At 45.6% G+C, this 19,228-nt stretch overlaps 2 protein-coding genes across 2 annotated transcripts; one reads left to right on the forward strand and one right to left on the reverse strand.

Annotated features, from left to right (window-relative positions):
• Positions 1 to 423: 423 nt before the first annotated feature.
• On the forward strand, positions 424 to 3,238 carry LOC129768488 (serendipity locus protein H-1-like). Its single transcript, XM_055770176.1, has 3 exons — positions 424 to 1,974; positions 2,038 to 2,170; positions 2,237 to 3,238. Exons 1-3 carry the CDS (start codon positions 655 to 657, stop codon positions 2,530 to 2,532), a joined length of 1,749 nt encoding a protein of 582 aa, XP_055626151.1. The 5' UTR covers positions 424 to 654; the 3' UTR covers positions 2,533 to 3,238.
• On the reverse strand, positions 2,006 to 19,228 carry LOC129768487 (enhanced level of genomic instability 1). Its single transcript, XM_055770175.1, has 4 exons — positions 18,559 to 19,228; positions 17,802 to 18,502; positions 15,265 to 17,591; positions 2,006 to 3,117 (listed from the first exon to the last, which is right to left on the reverse strand). Exons 1-4 carry the CDS (start codon positions 18,905 to 18,907, stop codon positions 2,808 to 2,810), a joined length of 3,687 nt encoding a protein of 1,228 aa, XP_055626150.1. The 5' UTR covers positions 18,908 to 19,228; the 3' UTR covers positions 2,006 to 2,807.

A 19,228-nucleotide genomic window follows, 5' to 3' on the forward strand; every position in this document is an offset into this window, starting at 1 on the left:
ATGTATAGCATAATAAACAAATCTTACGGAATTTCCGATTCGTTTAGTATGTAAATCGCCAAAATCCGTTCGTGGCAAAAAATAGTTATTAATGTTAACTTTATTTCATAAAAACGTGACCTGTTTTCTGATTTGGCACCCTTAATGAAAGACGTAGTTCTACGTCAAAAATGGAGAAATGTCCACGTGGACAACAGGGGGAGGGGTATTGAGAATGTCAACGCTTGTCCACGAAGGGGGAGGAGGGTGTCTGGAATCGTGCTTTTTCTGTCCTTGTGGTATGTGGACGGCCCCTAATTATTTCACTCAGTGAACATACGTACCACAAGACAACTTCGAATTGAAAACCTACTACTTGGTGCCCCTCTAGAATCGCAACGAACGATTCCTTTCTGTCAAATCCCACCGCAGTGACAGACTCTCGTTTTTGGATTGTGTTGTTTTGATACAGTGTCCAGCTTTGCACAGTTCGCTCCGTTCGATTGATACATGACATCACGATTTTCTTATCAATTTTGCGTATCAAGAGTTTGGCTGTAAACTGATAACGTGAGCCAATGCACTGAGCTAGGAAATTTCATTGAACAATAATTGAACGGTTACTCGAAAAACGAAGATGTGTTCTCCCAGTTGTCGTAATGATCCAGGTAAACGATGGCAGATATAAAACATGAACCACTGGAGGTTGAAGATCAAGCTGGTAAAGAATCCGTGGGAATCGGTTGTGCGAGTGGATTGACAGTGATGGAAAGTTCCGCTCCGACGTCGGCCTGCCCGATGACACGAATAGATTTGATCGCTGATAACAGTGGAACGAATGGCCAGGAGCAAAATCAGCGATTAGCGGCTGACGGTGTGAAACTTGGGCTTATGCACACCGAGGAGGATCCACTACTGCAGGAAACGATCAATGCGCTGATGAATGGGACAGGTGGGATCGAAGCCGTCGCGGGGAGCGGTACGGCTGATGAGATCGATAGCGAGCGAAATTATGAGTGCAATTTTTGCGGGAAGTTATTTACAAGGTCAAATACACTATCTTATCACCTGAAAGTTCATAACGATGAAAAACCGTACAAATGTGGAAGTTGTGATAAGGCGTTTCGGGAGCAGTATCGTTTGACCAAACATCAGAAGACACATGCGAGGGATTTTCCCGGGAATGTTCAACAGGACCAAGAAGCAGAACATTCTCAGGATTCCAGCTTTCCGTCTACCTCCGGGAGGACAGGCGAAGAGGAGGATTACACCACAGGGGATAGTGAACGCTTCTTCCGAAGCTATGATCTTCAGGAAAGCAATGCTGCCATGAAGCTTGAACCAGATATATCGCTCACCGTTGACGGAGCGTCAACCAATCCTCCTACGCAATCTTCCTCGGACAACGATGTTCGGTACCAAATAGTCGAAGAGCGTATAAAATCGCTCCAGCGAGAAGTACACTTGGTTAATCAAAACCTGAATCGTGTTGAAACAAAATTGGATGGGCTGACGAAAATTATTGCCCTCTTTATAAACAAATTCGAGGGATCCGATACACATGGTCTTGCTCCCAACAATAACAACGTTATGATTCCAATTCCTCTCTTGCCGGTTCCAATCGAAAATCATTCAACGATTCAACCACAAGCTGTTCCGATAACGGTGTCCCTTCCTCCACCGCCACAAACACAATCTGCCCAACCCTTGCAAATGATACCCCATCATCCCACTCCGATGGTAAGTGTCCCCGTGCAGCCGACACAGGCAACATCGGGAAAGTCACAGCCGTACGAATCTACTCCCAGTAGCGGCGTCAGCACCACCACAACCTTCATCGGAACCGGATGCAGCAATATTACCAGCAATGGCAGTGCATTACAAAACAATAACGATACATTCCCCGAGATACCGGAACTTCCGATCCGGACCGTCAACGATTTTCTTGATCTAAACGATCATTGTACTGATAACGAGCAGTTTTTGCTCCAAATGGTGATTATAATCATGCATGTGTGTATGTATTGGTTCTAATAATATGGTTTTTTATTGTTTTAGATGATCCGGCTCCATCAGGAAGTTGACAACTCTCAGCCCCATCAGCGCAACGTGAAAAAGATGATGGAAGCGCTAGTGACGTACGAAGTGCTGTGCCAGTTCAGCTGGAGCGGAAAATCCGCCATCAATGGCCGTAAGTAGACTCCCATTTCATTTGTTGAATCATAACTAAATGAGGGAATATTTCTCTCTTTTCTAGAGTACACCAAGTATGTGTTTGGAAATAGCGTCGGCATTATCGATTTGCTGACCAAAACGCTCAATCTTGGCAGGAGCGACGAAGAGGCGGAAGCAAATCAAAAGCTCATCTTCACTGCCATCCAGAGCTTCATCAAACATTCGCGGCAAAACATGCTCCGGGATAGCCGAAAGCGGCGGGAATCAAGCAACGGCTTCTACAACACATCGGCAGCTGCGCAGAGTGGCTGTTCCATCGATCGATATATGAAGCAGATTAAATCCGAAAGACATGAAGCAGGGTTCAATCAGTTCTAGCATCACAGACGGACAAGATTGGACGACGATTCGCGTGTTTCATGATTAACCACGTTTATTAATCACCTAGAGCCGTGGAAAATCGCACATCCCGCAGATCAAGGTGCAACAATGATGATCGAATAATTTAGCCCAAACTTTGGAATAAATAATTCTACTACAATATAGAAAAAAAAACACTGTGCGAGAAAAATACACAAAACCCCATATTCACTGTTTGTCTTCTAGCCGAATCGTTGTCCCGCCGTTGTTTCAGTTAATCAATCAATCAATCGTTAACGACTCCCATCCGATAAATCCGAAGAAGTCGTCGCGATTTTTGTCGCTGGAATGTGATTCTCCTCGAAGTGAGTGCTCAACTCGTCGAAATGGTCCATACTGAAGTTGGACACGGTCGCACTGCCAACGGCCGGCGGGTTGTAGTTGACGAAATTGCGGAAGTAGTGATAGAAGCGACTGCCGCGTCTCTCCTGTCGCGAACGCTCTCGCTCATAGCGGCAAATCGTCCGCAGGTGGGGTTCGTAGTCGCAATACGTGGACCGAGTGTTGAGCGTATTGACGCCGATGTAGGAGGAAATTGTTCGTCTGGAAGCGAGAAAAAAAAGGAATATCGTTATCAAAAAATCGGGAGAATGATCACAAAAGTGTATAGAAAAAGCTGATGGGTCTGGGCCCAGGGGCACGGACAGGATCTTGACATAGAACTGTGATTGTGTGTAGTAATTGAATTTGAATAGAGTTTTTTCACTGTTCGAAATCTGTAGTTTTTTCTCTCTCAACTAGAGGCTCTGAAAGACACCGTTTCCTGTATGAAACGGGTTAGATGAGATAACGTTGAAGAATCCGGAACCACATTCTGCTCATAAATGTACACAAAAATACCATCAAAGCCATTACTACCCTTTTCGTATGTTTATTCAATGACCCAGAAGAAGACAGTGATCACGTATCATTTTTAAACACAAGTCCAAATAGTTAAGATCTACATAAATAAAAATATATAAAATAGCATATGGCCTCGACTATTCTTCTGGGAAGTTCGTGTAGCTGCTGTAGTGAATTGATCTCAGGGAAAGGAGAATGGGCAAGTGCATTCGAGGAAGTGAAGCGGATTTCTTATGAAGACGTACATGGGGAGCATAATATTGAGATCGCGACTACTTAAGCTATCATAGTCTGATATCGTGAGTATACCCTTTCGAACCTCCAAATCAGCAGCCAGTTAAATTCATTAATTGCATTTGTTACATAACCAAACAAAATCCCGGTCCACAATTACATAAATTGTTAGTAGCAAGACCTATACGAAAGGGGGTCTCCGTAGCCACATTGGTTGCGCGTTCGCTTAGTAAGCGATCGATCGTGAGTTCAAAACTCAGGGCCCCCATTGACCATCTTTGTGTTGTTACAGAATAACTACGTCCACGCAACAATCATCAGCGATGGAGATCGATCCACGGTCGAAATAAGATCGATTCATCCATACAACTGCTCTGCTCTGCAAGAAACATCGGGCTGCTGTTCTATAAATAACTCAACAATGGATCAACGACTGTCTCCGCTGTCCGGTGGTCCAACTGGATAATGGAAGAACAGATAAAAAACTCTTACGCCTAAATGGCTACTGTGTAAATGTGTACCATTGCAATGGTATAGAAGGGAATACTCTAACGCCGAAAAATGGCAACTGTGTAATGTGCTAATTATAGATATGATAAATATGTGACATGTACACGATTAAAATTCGGCTCTGTTACAGCTAAAATGCTAATGAGCCTAAAATAAAAAAAAAAAAAAAAAAAAAAAAAAGACCTATTCCGCCACACGGAAACAGCAGCCATCGACATCACCCAAGAAACGCTGCGCCTACGAGACGTGTTGCGACTGCCAGACGACAGTTGTCCACACTTGTGGGTACCACTAGGCGCCGGATCATGTGGACACACGAAATGAATGAATTCGTGATCCGCGCCTATTACATCTGCACTGCTTTGGAGACGGACATGAGCGGTCGCCCTCGAATACTAACAATGTTCGAGGAAGCGTATCCAGAGTTCGTCGGGAGGCTTGATCAGAACGCGATGAACGCGAGGCGTAGAGCGATAGTACGCAACAACATGCTCTCCCAAACGCAAATCGACGAGATCAAGCAGCAGGTGCAGAGAGAAATAAGCTCCAGGAACAACAGAGCAAGCGATGTGTCGAGACGAAGTTCAGTACGGCTGAGCAATTCATTCGCGAGTGGGGCACGCGAATCAGCACCAGTGGAGGCCACAGTACTACAACCCCCTGAGCCGGAAGACCCACAGCCAGATCAACAACTACTACGCGATCTGGTCTTCCACTACGACGAGGCGATCTCACAGTTCCGCGACACAGACCCATTGTCGCGCCCCAGGATCCCGAAGTTGCAGCATTCCCGCAGGCTGACAAGTGCAGTAAAGCTCATGAACGAGCACGTTCTTCCGCTGCACTTGGTTGATGCTGAGAACATGGAGGAGCTGCAACTGAAAGTTTACTGTGCTGCTGTGGCGACCGCCAAAAGTTTAGGATACCGTATTAGGCCAAGAGGCGGACTGCTCCAACATCTCCGTGAAAGGCGTGAGCCTCCATGGCGAAGGAGATTGGAGCAACGGATCCTAAACAAGCGCGCCGCAATTGGAAGACTGATGGCGTACAACAGAGGCAGCAGATCGGCGAAATTATGTCGCCAAGTTGCTGTGATCGTGCGGCCTACTGAACTTCGCCAGCTGGGAGCTCACCAGCTGACGGAAAAACTCGACACACTGGTACAGCAATTGAGCGTCCTAACTAAACGGCTGAAACGTTACTCTGACTCTGCAAAGCGCCAGGAACAAAATCGGATGTTCAGAGATAACGAAAAAGCGTTCTACGACCACATTAGCGACGAGAAGCCCGACTACCGCGAAGGTTTGCCAGATATTAGCGATGTGACGAACTTCTGGGCTGGTATTTGGGAGACCCCAGTACAACATCGCGACGGGCAAATGTGGTTAAGACGGGAGGAGGAGAGTTGTGGTGAAATTGGAGAGATGCCAGCTATCATCGTCGAAGAGAACGATGTCCGCGAAGCCTCGCGGTACCTGAGGAACTGGGCAGCACCGGGCCCCGATGGTGTTCAGAACTTCTGGCACAAGAAGCTGACCGTCGCACATCAAAAGATAGCTGAGTGCTTCAACAAGGTGCTACGTGACCCACACAACCTTCCTGAATTCGCCACCCGTGGCGTCACCTTCCTCCTCCCGAAAGACAGCAACACATTGAACCCATCAAAGTACAGGCCGATAACGTGCCTATCGAGTCTGTACAAGATATTAAGCAGCATCATAACCGCCAAAGTTTCTGCCCACTGCGAACAACACCATATCATCGCAGAAGAGCAGAAAGGATGCAGAAAAAATACGCATGGCTGCAAAGACCAGGCCATCATCGACGCAGCCATAGTCGGCCAGGCGGTTTATAACCAGCGGAACCTAAGCATGGCCTATATCGATTACAGGAAGGCTTATGACTCCATACCTCACTCGTTTCTCGTCCGGGTATTGGAGCTCTACAAAATTGATCCCGTCGTCGTTAGGTTCCTGCAGCATGCGATGAGGCAGTGGAGCACGTCTCTGCACCTTAGTGATGGGGAAAATGTGTTGCAGTCTAGAACGCTGCAGATAAAGAGGGGGATATTCCAAGGCGACTCTTTCAGCCCGCTTTGGTTTTGTCTGGCATTGAACCCCCTCAGTAGGACGCTCAATAGAAACGGTCATGGCTATAAAATAAGGTATGGCGACGGCGCCCACGAAGAAGTGACCCATACCTTTTACATGGACGATCTCAAGGTCTACGCTGATTCACGTCAGCGTCTAGGTGTAGCTATCCGGGTTGTCGAAGACATAAGCAGGGACATCTGTATGGAGTTCGGCCTCGACAAGTGTCGCTGTGTCCACCTGCTGAAAGGACAACTTACCGAATCCGGAGGCTACGAGGTCTATGACGGCGAGTTTATAAGAGACATGGTTCGTGGCGAATCCTATAAATATCTTGGATTCCGACAGCTCACCGGGATTCGCCACTCCGACATCAAGACGGAGCTGCGAGACAAGTTCTTGAGTCGAGTGAACTGTGTCCTGAGGACTTTCCTCAACGCGGGGAACAAGGTACGCGCGATCAACACATTCGCGGTTCCCCTGCTGACCTTCAGTTTTGGTGTAGTCAAATGGAGCAAAACTGACCTAGAGGACCTTGAGAGGAGGATGAGGAAAGCATTCAAATAGGCCGGAATGCACCATCCTCAATCGGCACTGGAGAGAGTTTCACTGCCACGCAAAGAAGGGGGCCTTGGAATCGTCGACATTTCTGCACTGTGTGTTGCCCAGGTACGACAACTGCGCGAGTACTTCGCAGAACGCGCCAACCAAAACGCGCTATACCGGGCTGTCTGCGCCGCTGACAGAGGATACAGCGCTCTGCACTTGGCGCAAGCGGAGTACCAACTAAACTGCAATCTGCAGACAGTGGAGGAGAAGATTGCAGCTTGGAAGCAGAAGGCAGTGCATGGTGCCCACCCCCATCAACTGGACCGGCCACACGTCGACAAGGCCGCATCTAATCTGTGGCTAACGCGTGGTGAACTCTCTTCAGTAGTAGAAGCCGACATGATAGCCATCCAGGACAGGATAATGCCGACGAGAAACTGCAGGCGGTACGTCTGGCATCAAGACGTTGATGACATTTGCCGGATGTGCCATCAACCAGGTGAAAACATAGAACACATTATGGGAGGCTGTCCCGTTTTGGCCAACGCAGCCTACACCGAGCGCCACAACAACGTGGCCCGTATTGTTCATCGACAACTGGCGCTCCAATGTGCTCTACTGGAAGACAACGTACCAAACTACCGGTACCTGCCTGCACCTGTCCTGGAAAATGACCGTTTCAAGCTGTACTGGGATCGCACTGTTCTGACCGACCTCTCGATCCACCACAACCGGCCAGATATAATGGTTTACGACAAGAGCGACCGCAAAGTCACCATCATCGATGTCGCTATTCCACTGAACCAGAATCTGGAGGAGACCCACGGTCGCAAAATCTGCAAGTACCGACCATTGGCCGTGGAGCTCAAGGAACTGTGAGGGCTAAGGGAGGTCCCAAGAATTGTTCCAGTCGTTCTCTCTGGAACTGGAATTATCCCGAAGACACTTCTGGAAGCGCTAAAGGTGTTGAACATCGAGAAGGAATTGGCCGGCATCCAAAAGTTGGTCATCCTTAGCACCTGCGCGATTGTCCGACAATTCCTCGGTCAGGACTAAAACAGCACGAGCATGCAGATACGTGCATTCCGCAGAGCCTAGTCCCCCTTTGGCATTCAGAAGCCCGGGGGCAGGTGAAAATTCTGGCTAGGTTCGCCTAGTTAAGAAGTGAGATAAGTCTGCTAACCTATACGATGCATTGAGCACGAATTGATTGGGCAACATTGGGGTGCCAAAGAATGTATGGGAAATCGGGGGTTTCGAAAAAAAAATTTGATGCCGAATGTCCTAAAATTGCATGAAACGTCGAGATCTAGTGTCATCTCGAAAAAAAATTTTTGTCAAAAATCGACACTCTGGGACTTTTTTTCTGAGTACGAAATGAAAAGTATGGTTTTGGGTGACATTAAAAAAATAGTTATGTCGATTTTTCATTCGGAATTTGCTACGAAATGTTGATCGCACGATAATATACCCTATGCAAAATATAAGCTCAATCGGACTTCATTTACTAGTGTCACAGACGTTAAAATTTTAGTATTTTGAAAACCAAAAAATCACCGGAAATCGGGGTTTTGAAAAAAAATTATGCCAAATGTCTTAAAATTGCATGACACGTCGAGATTTAATGTTCTCTAAAAAAATCGATTTTTCAGACAAAAAAATTTTTTTTTGACGAAACAAAATTTCGAGATAACTGTGAATCTTAACGAGTAATGCAATTTCAATTTGGCATCAACATTTTTTTAAAACCTCGGTGATTTTTCGTTTCTCAAAAAAACTCAAATTTTAAGGCCTGTGACAGATTTGTGACAAAAAAGTCCCAGAGTGCCGGTTTTTGACACATTTTTTTTCGGTATGACACTAGATCTCGACGTTTCATGCAATTTTAAGGCATTTAGCATCAGAAAAACATTTCGAAACCCCCGATTTCCTTTACCTCCTCCTTGGATGGTTTTTCGATTTTCAAAAAACTCAAACTTTGACCGTTTTGCGCCACTTTCCCTTAAGTCCGATTGAGCTGATATTTTACATAGGATGTTTTTTCGAGATGTTGAACATTTTTTATGGGGTAACTTTTTGAATTTTCATTGGCACCCTAGGGGTCACTCTACGAGAAATGTAACGATTCATAAAGAGTTTTCAAACGCATATTACTCAAAATCGTTATTGCAACATATATTGTGTTATTTTAGGAAAATTATAATTAGGAAATTTATCCAGCAATTTTTCCGCTTATAAATATGAATAGTGAATATAGTAAAAAAAAGTTAACAATTTGACGATTAAAATGGACATGTTTTCTTTCGATTGCCACTCCCGCTCCCTTTCCTCCCCAACACAACGAGCAATCTTTTTGCCTGAATTCGGGCGTTAGTTCACAATGTGAGTTGATGCGTATAAATAATTATTCTCCATTTACCGATAATAGGTAGGGTAGATAGGGGCAATATAACCAGGCGGGGCGAAATGGGCCACCCTTCATTTGGGCTTATTATTGGCACCCAAAACTATACTTTTTTTTCGGATACGAAACGAAAAGTATGTTTTTGGGTGCCAATAAAAATAGTTTTCTCGATTTTTCATACGGAACTTGCTACGAAATGTTGATTTACACGATGATATACCCTATGCAAAATATTAGCTCATTCGGGCTTCATTTACTGGTGTCACAAACGTTAAAATTTGAGTTTTTTTGAAAAACGAAAAAATCACCAAAAATCTATGTTTTCAAAACAAATTTTTAAGCAAAAATGTCTTAAAATTGCATTACTCGTCGAGTCCCAGAATGCCGATTTTTGACCAAAACAAATTTTTTCAAGATGACACTAGATCTCGAAGTTTCATGCAATTTTAAGACATTTGGCATCAGAAAAAAAATTCTAAAACCCCGGTTTCCTCCCCCTTGGGTAATTTTTCAATTTTCAAAAAACTCAAACTTTGACCGCTTTGCACCACTCTCCCTTAAGTCCGATTGAACTGAAACGCGGCATAGGGTGTTTTTTCAAGGGTGGTGAACATTTTGTATAGGGAAACTTTTTGAAATTTTAAGGTCGATTTTTTCCCATACATTGGCACCCTAGTGACCCCCCTATGTAGAAATCAAAGACATAGTCCTGAGGAGGCGATCTGGCGTAGTGGTAACATCCATACCTCTCACGCTAAGGTTCATGAGTTCAATTCTCACTCCCGACATTGTTCCATAAAATGGAAGTAACAGTGACGAACCAGCCAAAAACTGTTGAAAATCACTATAATGCAGAAAAAAAGACAGTCCTATGTCAAAAAAAGTTAACAATCACCCGAACCCCTATTCGCGAATCGTTTTTGTCGCCATTAAGTTAGCATTAGAGAGCATCACTGATGCTAATAGCGTTGTGGTTCGTTCGGATTCGATTAGCCACCTCAAAACTATAGAAAGTGGAAAAATTAAACACCCCATCATTAAGGAAATTGAAGAACAGCTGAGAGGTAATAACGCAGCCCTATGTTGGATTCCAAATCACACCGGGATCCCAGGGAATGAGGATTCCGATCGACTTGCGACTTGGACGGAGTGTGTTTGTGATAAATTACTCCCTCGGGGTCTGCCACCTCTATAGAATAATATGTTATATAACTTGCTTTGTGAGAAACATTTGAACTTTTCTAACGGAGATTCGGAAGTAAGTCGGTTCTACTACATAGGACTCCCCCAGGGCTCATATTTATGCCCCATTTTGTACAACTTCTATGTAAGCTATGTAACCAGTCCTCTGCGGATCTTTGGCGCAGAGTAAATGCACTAAATGGGAAGAGAAGGCCACATAATCCCATTCTTCAAGTGGATGGTATAACCTTCAGCGATCCGGTAGATACTTCGAACACGCTCGACGAATATTTCGCGGGATTATCCTCGATCTCCGAATATGAGCCCGATTTCATCCCTCGACAGAGAGCGGGTATCATTTCGGTCAGCAACTTTGTGGTCCCTGTGAGTCGTCCTAATAATCCTCTCAACCGGAACTTCACCATCGAGGAACTTTCTGTTGCCCTACGTTCCGCAAAAGGTGAGTCAACTGGCCCTGACGGTATCGGCTATAAGATGCTGAAACAGTTGTCTCAGCTCGGACAGTCCACCCTTCTCAGCATCTTTAACGACCTGTGGAATACACACGAATTTCCCGAGGGTTGGAGACACAGCCTAGTAATACCCATACCTAAGGTCGGTCAAAGCAGCAACAACGTGAAAGGCTACCGTCCAATTTCCTTAACCTCCTGTTCATCCAAGATCCTGGAAAGAATGGCGAATAGACGCCAGGTCACCTTTCTAACTAAAAATAGGAAATTGGACTATCGACAGTTCGCCTTCCGACCGGGTATGGGCACCAACAACTATTTCGCGACCCTCGGAGACGTGATAGCCGAAGCCAACAGGAACCGTCAGCACATGGAGATGGTAGCACTGGACCTGGAAAAGGCATACAACAGAACATGGATCCCGTTAGTGCTGAAAACTCTGGCAGATTGGGGCGTTGCACTTCATCAAGAACTTCGCCACACGCCGAACCTTTGAGGTCAAAATTGGTAACATCAGTTCCCGAGCTTTCCACGAGGAAACAGGGGAACCTCAAGGCTCTGTTCTTGCCGTCACCCTCTTTCTCGTCGCCATGAATAGCCTATTCCAGGTCCTGTCTGGGGGAGTCTTCGTGTTTGTCTACGCGGACGACATTCTTCTGATGGCAGTGGGTGACACCCATAGGATTCCACGCATCAGGATACAGGCAGCTACCAATGCCATCGGCCGGTGGGCGGCCGAGAGAGGATTTAGACTTTCAGCGCAGAAGAGCGGCCATATGGTGATTTGCAGCGATAGACATCAGGGTCCCAACTCCAGGGTCCAGCTATACAAAAACAACATTCCCCGCCGAAAAACGCTAAAGATCCTTGGAGTTTGTTGACCACAAACTTAGCTTCCTCCGCCATTTCGAGGAAGTTAAGAAGAGCTGTGCCACCCGGTTGAATCTGTTGAAAACCATTTCCAAACCGCACCGGAGCAACAACAGAAATATTCGGCTACGGGTGGCCAAAGCCATCATCAGCAGCCGCCTCACCTATGGCCTTGAACTGACGTGTTTGGCTGGAGACAAGCTCCCAAAATCTCTGGCACCGATCTACAACAAAGCACTACGGACTGTCTTCGGTCTCCTGCCATCAACACCAGCTGCCTCTGTCTGCGCCGAAATTGGAGAACCTCCTTTCGATCTGATCGTAGACTCGGCGATCGTAGCCAGGACTGCCAGTTTCTTGTCGAAAACCAGCGGTAGAGGGGAGACCCACCTGACCGCCCTTAGCAACACGATACTGCAGCGGGTGGCGAACGCTAACCTCCCCCCAGTGGCAAAACAATCCTGGTTTGGTGCGAACGACTGGAGGTTCCCAACTGTTCTCGTCGAGAACGGTATTAGAGACAACTTACCGTCTCCACAAGATCAGATACTCGGACGGCTCAAAAGGACAATCGGGAGTTGGATTTGGGGTAAGCGATAATAATAATAGTCTGATTTCCAGCAAGAAACTCGCGGACATCTGCCAGGTCTTCTCGGCCGAAGTGGCCGACATCTTCGAGGCAACTACAACTTCATCTTCCAAGCCGTTGTTGGTCGTCTCCGATTCGGCGAGCGCCATTGATGCCATCGGTGCGACCAGGTCCAAACATCCATGGGTACAGGCCATCAGGAAGAACATATTGCCCGACACTGTGCTCATGTGGGTCCCCGGACACAACGGCATCGCAGGGAATGAAGCGGCCGACCGGTTTGCCGGAATCGGTCACACCAGACCGTTCTTCATTCGGGATGTGGCGCTTGACGATGTGAAGTTGTGGATCACCAACTTTTTCCGCAACTTTTGGACCGAAAGGTGGTTTGCAGAGAGGGGGCAGTTCCTCAGAAAAGTCAAGGGCACGATTGTCAGGTTTGACGATGTTAAAGGAATGAGAGAACAACGGATCCTGTCCAGATTGAGGACCGGTCACTGCTCGGTTTCACACAGATTCAATAGAGGACCCTTCCATCTACTCTGCGACCTCTGCCAAATCCACAACTCCGTCGAGCACTTCTTGTGTGGTTGCCCGAAATTCGATGATCTGCGAAACCTGCATGAAATCAGCGGGAGTGTAACAGACATCTTGAAGGACGATCCAGCAAGAGTAGCAGCGCTTGTCTGCTACCTAAAAGATGCCGAACTATTTTTTAAGATCTAGCGTCTGAACAATGGATCAGTCAAGAAGATCCTTGTTCCTTCCCCTCCACGATGAAGGGGAATAAGAACACGTCGGCATCTTCAACGGCACGGCTTCCTCTCCACTGGCCTGGAGCCATGGTCCGAGGACATCCATGCCATCTGGTCCAACAAGCAAACAGCAAGTTCTTTGTTAAGTCGTGTCTCGCAAAAGGATTTATATGTGTTTAATTTTTACGTCCAATTTTTATGTGATAATTTTATGTGCAATCTGTTCCCAACGAAACCTTGCGGCAATGCCGTCGATAAAGAGGCGAACCAGCCCAGGAGGCTGAAAACCTCTCCAATAAAGAATAAAAAAAAATTCTATGTGACATCGACATCGCGACATCGACAATTGCCTTGCACAAAATTGCAGCCTAAAACAACTTGCAGATGATGGAGTGGTGTCTGTCGTAGGATCAAACGAATCCGACCTGCAAGAACCCTTACAAGATACTTTGAACAATCTTTCAACCTGGGCCATTGGTCTAGGGATTGAGTTCTCCACGAAGAAAACAGAGATGGTCGTCTTTTCTAGGAAGCATAAACCAGCAAAACTAAAGCTCAAGCTTTTGGGGAAACCGATCACTTATGCTATGTCATTCAAGTATCTTGGGGTCTGGTAGGTATCTGAGTAAAAAATGCCAACAGATAAACTTTCTCCGTACAATTACCGGCACCTGGTGGAGAGCCCATCCCGAAGATCTCTCAGTGATGGAGTATGGCAGTTTCTGTTTTCAATCAGCTGCCAAAACACCTCATAAAATTCGAGCGAATTCAGTATCTTTGTCTCCGTATCGCGTTGAGATATATGCCCTCAAGGTTTCTCGAGGTTTTGGCAGGCGTACTCCCACTAAAATTTCGATTCAATTTATTATCTCTTCGGTCCTCATCCTGTGTAAGGTTATGAACCCATTGGTGACCGGAAATTTTGAGCAGCTAATTGAGCTAAATTTTCACTCTGGATTCATGAATTCGTACCATGAATTCATTTCCATGCAGGTTGATCCGCATGGAAATGAATTCATCCGTAACCCTAAACCGCATTTTAAGGGTTACGTTGTGTACCACGCCTTAGAATATTGTAAATGAAGAGTCCTGGGATTTATAGTACGTGAATAAACCTTTTGACATAGGACTATGTCTTTGATTTCTATATAGAGAGGTCACTCTATGAAAAATGTAACGATTTATTAAGAGTTTTCAAACGCATATTACTCAAAATGGTTATTGCGACATATGTTGTGTTATATATCATTAGACAAAATAATTTATCCAGTTTTTATTCTGCTTGAGACATAAACAATGAATATAGTAAAAAAAGTTAACAATTTGACGATTTAATTGGGTACGTTTTCTTTCGATGCAACGACCAATCTTTTTGCCTAAATTCAGGCGTTAACTCATAATGTGGGTTCCATTCGGTAAATTATTCTCCATTTACCGATAATAGGCATTAATTTTATATTATATTGCATGTTGTCCAATCAATTTGTACTCAATTCATATTTTTATCGTATAGGTCTTGCTACTAACAATTTATGTAATTGTGGTCCAGGATGTCATAATATCGAGCATTTTGTTTGGTAATAAATGAATTTAAATTTATTTGGCAATAAATGAATTTAAATGGCTGTAGATTTAGAAGATCGAAGGGGAATACCCACGTATCTATAATATATTTTTGTAGTCATAGATTGATTTGACTCAGGCTTATATTTATGTAGGTCTTAACTATTTAGACTTGTGTTTAAAAATGATACATGAAAACTTTTTGTCTTCTTCTGCATGATTGAATAAACATAAGAAAAGGGTAGTAATGGCTTTAATGGTATTTTTGTGTACATTTTTGAACAGAATGGGGTACCGAATTCTACCACGGTATGTCAACTAACCCATTTAAAGGATACAAGTACATACAGGAAACAGTTTTTCTAGGGCATCCATTTGGTGTATCAAAAGAGAAAAAATACAGTTTTTGAACAATGAAAAACTCAATTTAAATGCAATTACTACATACAATCACAGTCCTATGTCAAGATCCCGTCCGTGCCCCTAGGTTCAGACCCATCAACTTTTTTTCAACACACACATAGTGCCTTGAAGAGGAAACATTTCTTATAAGATTTTATTACGTTCAACTTGGATTACTTTTGAAAAACGATCTTGACTCGTTACATTCAGAAAAAGGGAAATAACTTACCGCTCTTCGACGTCGATTTGCTTGAGACTGTCGTAACACATAGCTCCCACTCCGCTGCGTCGCTTCGATTTTGCCTTCGGATTCAACTCTTCATCGAACCACTGCTCCCAGGAGCTTTCCACCAAGTTGTGCGCTATTTCCTCCTCCAAGTGGTCCACCAGCCGATCTTGCACCGTTTTCGAGTCTCGCTGGATCAGAACGGCAGACGAAACGTTCCCGTAGAAGAACACCAACTCCTCAAGCTTTTGAAGTTCTCGATCTTTCGGTTTCGCCTTCTTTCGCTTTGCCCCGCTTGGTTGGGGTCGTTCCGTTCTCAGTACTCGCTCCATATTGCACCATAGGTTATCGAAATTCAGTGGCGCTCGGATGAGCCTCACTTCGTTTTGGTTCCGGCTGAATAGCCGGAACAGAGATCGATGCAGTCGAGCGACGGACGCATCCATCCCATTCGAAGACCCATTCGATTGCCGAGAAGCTTCATCGTCTAACATCGACACCGGGACGTTATCGTCTCGGATTTTAATATCCGCTTCCTCCATCAAAACGGGAGTGGCGTTTTTCGGACAACGGTCGCCGCCACTTTGGATGAAGAACTGAAGCTCGTTAATGGTCTTCCGGAGGTCCTTTCGGTTGAGTGCATACAGCCGAGCGAGATCGTACTGATCCAGGTGAACCCTTTCCACCAGAGCCAGAATGGACAGTAATTTCGAAACGTGCGCTATCCCCGGAGCGACAAAGCGTATCACGTTGTTGGCGACATAGCGCGCCAGATGGCCACAATTGGGATCGGTTGTGGTCAACACAATCGGTCGCTTGGAAGTAGAGATCAGCTGATTGATCGCCGCTACGAAACCCTCGTCCTGGTCAAACACAATGTCCGCATCTTCGATCAAAATAAGCGACAATTTCTTCGACCCCCCGTCGGAATCTGTGGATGGTTTGCGTGCTTTCGTTTTGGCTCCCTTCTGACTGAGAGCTTTCCGGAAGATGTCCACCGTTTCATCCTTCCCCCGGACCTGGTGACTTTGTGTCGCTTCCTGCAGCTCTTGGAGGATTATTTTGCCTTTACGGCGACTGCTGGCGTTCAGTTCTAACACGTTAAAATTCATCTCGTTAGCAACGGCATAAACGTTGCACGTTTTTCCACTTCCGGAGGGACCGATGAGCACGATGTGGTTGCAGAGCGATTGATTGGAGCTTGACGATACGCTTGAGTTGGAATTTTCGAAATCATCTCCCGGATCGTATGGGTTCGAGGAACGGTCTTCCTTCCAGCTGGAGAGGAACTTCTTCAACGCAACCGCTGGCTGGCAGTTGATTAGGATGTGCTCGGAGATTTGGGGTTTATATTTTTCGGTGAACAGAAGATCTCCATTCAGGGCGGAGAATTTCTCCTCAACAAACTCGATACTGTCCTCGATTTCCGCGATGAAATTGGATTTCCTCGGGGGAGACCCTTCCTCGGTGTGTTCTTCATACATCGCTCGATACTGTTTGTAGCACTTGAACACAGGGAAATGTTTGTACGTCTGTTTCCAATCCCGCACGATGGACTTCACGTGCGGAAGCTCCGGCAGTACGTAACTGTAAATCTCGTCCGGGTTCCCTCGATCGATGAGTTGCGCTAGGAGGTCTTCCACAATCGTATCGTCACAGTCGGTCAATGAGCTGAACGCGAATTCTTCTTCTTCGTTTGGGACGTCCAGAACTTCGTTAGATGGCTTCGATGAGATGCGGATTTTGTTTCCCCGAAATGACGTTTTTTTCGCAGTTTTGGGAGATGCCAGTTGTTGTATGTGGCTAATCAGGGGGAACACCGGCGATTCGTTCAGAATGGACTCTTCGAAGACGCGTTGCTTCTCGATTTCCTGCCGCATTTTGTCCGGAATTCCGGACATCAGGAACTCATGCCTGGCCCGAACCTTCTCCGGATCTGGCAGAGGCTTCTTCACGAAGAGGGGTGCCAACTTTAGGTTCTGCGATGACTTCGGTGTTCCTGGAGCGTCCAGGTCTTTACTCAACCTTCGAACGGAGGGTGACCTAACGACTTGCAGAGTTTGCGGGGAGTTCATGTTTATAATTTTCAGTGGCGTCACGATTGGTTTTTTCTCCGCGCCACGTTTCGTCGAATTTTCCGGACTGGTGCCACTGAAAATGGCATAGTCTTTTATTTTTCCCGCGCAGGATCGTCTTGGTCTGCCACTTGTGGATGTGTTGAGCGAATTTTCATTTTCATCCGGCTTTTCGCACTCATCTTCCACAATTATCAACGCCTCGACGAACTCTTCTTTGGATTTTTTTGCCCGACCACGGCGACGGAGCGGTTTCTGGAAAAAGAAAATAATACAACCGCTGTCAAACAAGCAAAGGATTTCATTTTTAGTTTAACTATAATAAAAGACTAAGCTGTATTATTACAAGGAACAAATAAAACAAATTTGTATTTCAATACTTCTCTATCTTGACAAATTGTTTTTTTATATTTGAGTAAGTACGGATCATCTACGTTGCAAACGAACATATTTCTTCTTCCTTACCTCTTCCAACTCCGGCGAGGGACTGCTTTTTTCGACCTTATTGAAGTACCCCAATAGACTATCCCTCTTCTTCAAGGGAGAACTCAGTTTGTGCATAAATTCGTCCGTCAGCAGCGCTTTCGTTGGTGACTTCTCTGTCGCATCTTCTGTTACATTCGTCGAAGAGGATTGGGTCGAACTGCCGGATGTTAGTCGCGTTCTTCCACGTTTCAATTCCACCTTCGAACCGCCCTGCGGAGAAACTTCCTCCACAGTTGCCTTCTGCACCCGTTTCGAATTTCTGCGGCTGGGTTCCTTCGAATCAACCATTTCTTCCGGGGCTTCCTCCATTTCCATATTCTTTACCAACCGTTTCAACCTTTTCGCACGACGATTCATCTGATGTGCGATGAATTCCTCCTGTTCAGCTTCCTGTAACTTTCGCTTTCCAGCCCCTTTTCGATCGGCCCACTCCTCAAGTTTTAATTTACGTTTCGCCAGCTCATTCCGTTTCTGGATCTCTGCCTCGTCTGGTACCGCTTCAGATTGTGCATCCTTCCCGGGCGAATTCGATCCAATTGCTTTGTTCCTCGAGCTCATCAACAGTTGGAAAGCGTTGACTTTCTTGTTCTCTTCCTTTTGCTGTTCCTGTTCAGTCACCTTCGAACCTTCGACGCGGGACTTCTCTTGGGACATTTTTCTCGGGGATCGACGGCGGTTATCTACAAGAAACAACCGTTTATAAAATATGATTCCACCATAAAGTTCCAAAGCATACCCTTCTCCGGAACAACCTCCACGACGGTGATTATCTCCGATTCCTGCGAACATTCTTCTTTCTCCTTATCATGATCTCCGTTCCGTTTTCTTTTGCTGCATTTGTGGTTCCTTTTCTTTTTCAGGGACTTTAGCACCGATGTCATATTTTCTGTTATCATGCGATCCACTTCACTTTTGTACGAGCAGTGTGAAGCTGACCCAGATTCCCGCACACTGCTGGCGTCGTGGCATCCGTCTGCATCTTTTTTCCGACCAGCACCATCAGGCGATTCATGCAATTTTGGATTAATTCTCTTCTGGTCATCCGCCCCGGGACCGGCAAAATACTTCACGATGCTACCATTCATTGCGACGGGGTTCTGCTTCCAGAGACGACACCAACCAAAACAGTGCTCCTAACACTTTGCGTTCTCTGCCACCACAAAAGCTTGCTTTTTCGCGTTGCGTTGATATCACCACGGAAAAGCCATTACAGCGGAACCAAATCGGCAATTTAGCTAGCTCACGGCAACATTTGCCAATACGGTGACACAATTACAGGTGTTTCACTCTGGAAAACCCAATTTGTTTTTATCTAACTTTTAACGAGAAACCGATTAGGTTCCAATCCAGCGAATCCATTCATGAAAAGTTGACAGCTCACTGAACTACATATTTGAGCGCGAAAA

This window comes from Toxorhynchites rutilus, chromosome 2, assembly GCF_029784135.1.
Source record: "Toxorhynchites rutilus septentrionalis strain SRP chromosome 2, ASM2978413v1, whole genome shotgun sequence".
Classification (NCBI taxonomy): Eukaryota; Metazoa; Arthropoda; class Insecta; order Diptera; family Culicidae; genus Toxorhynchites; species Toxorhynchites rutilus.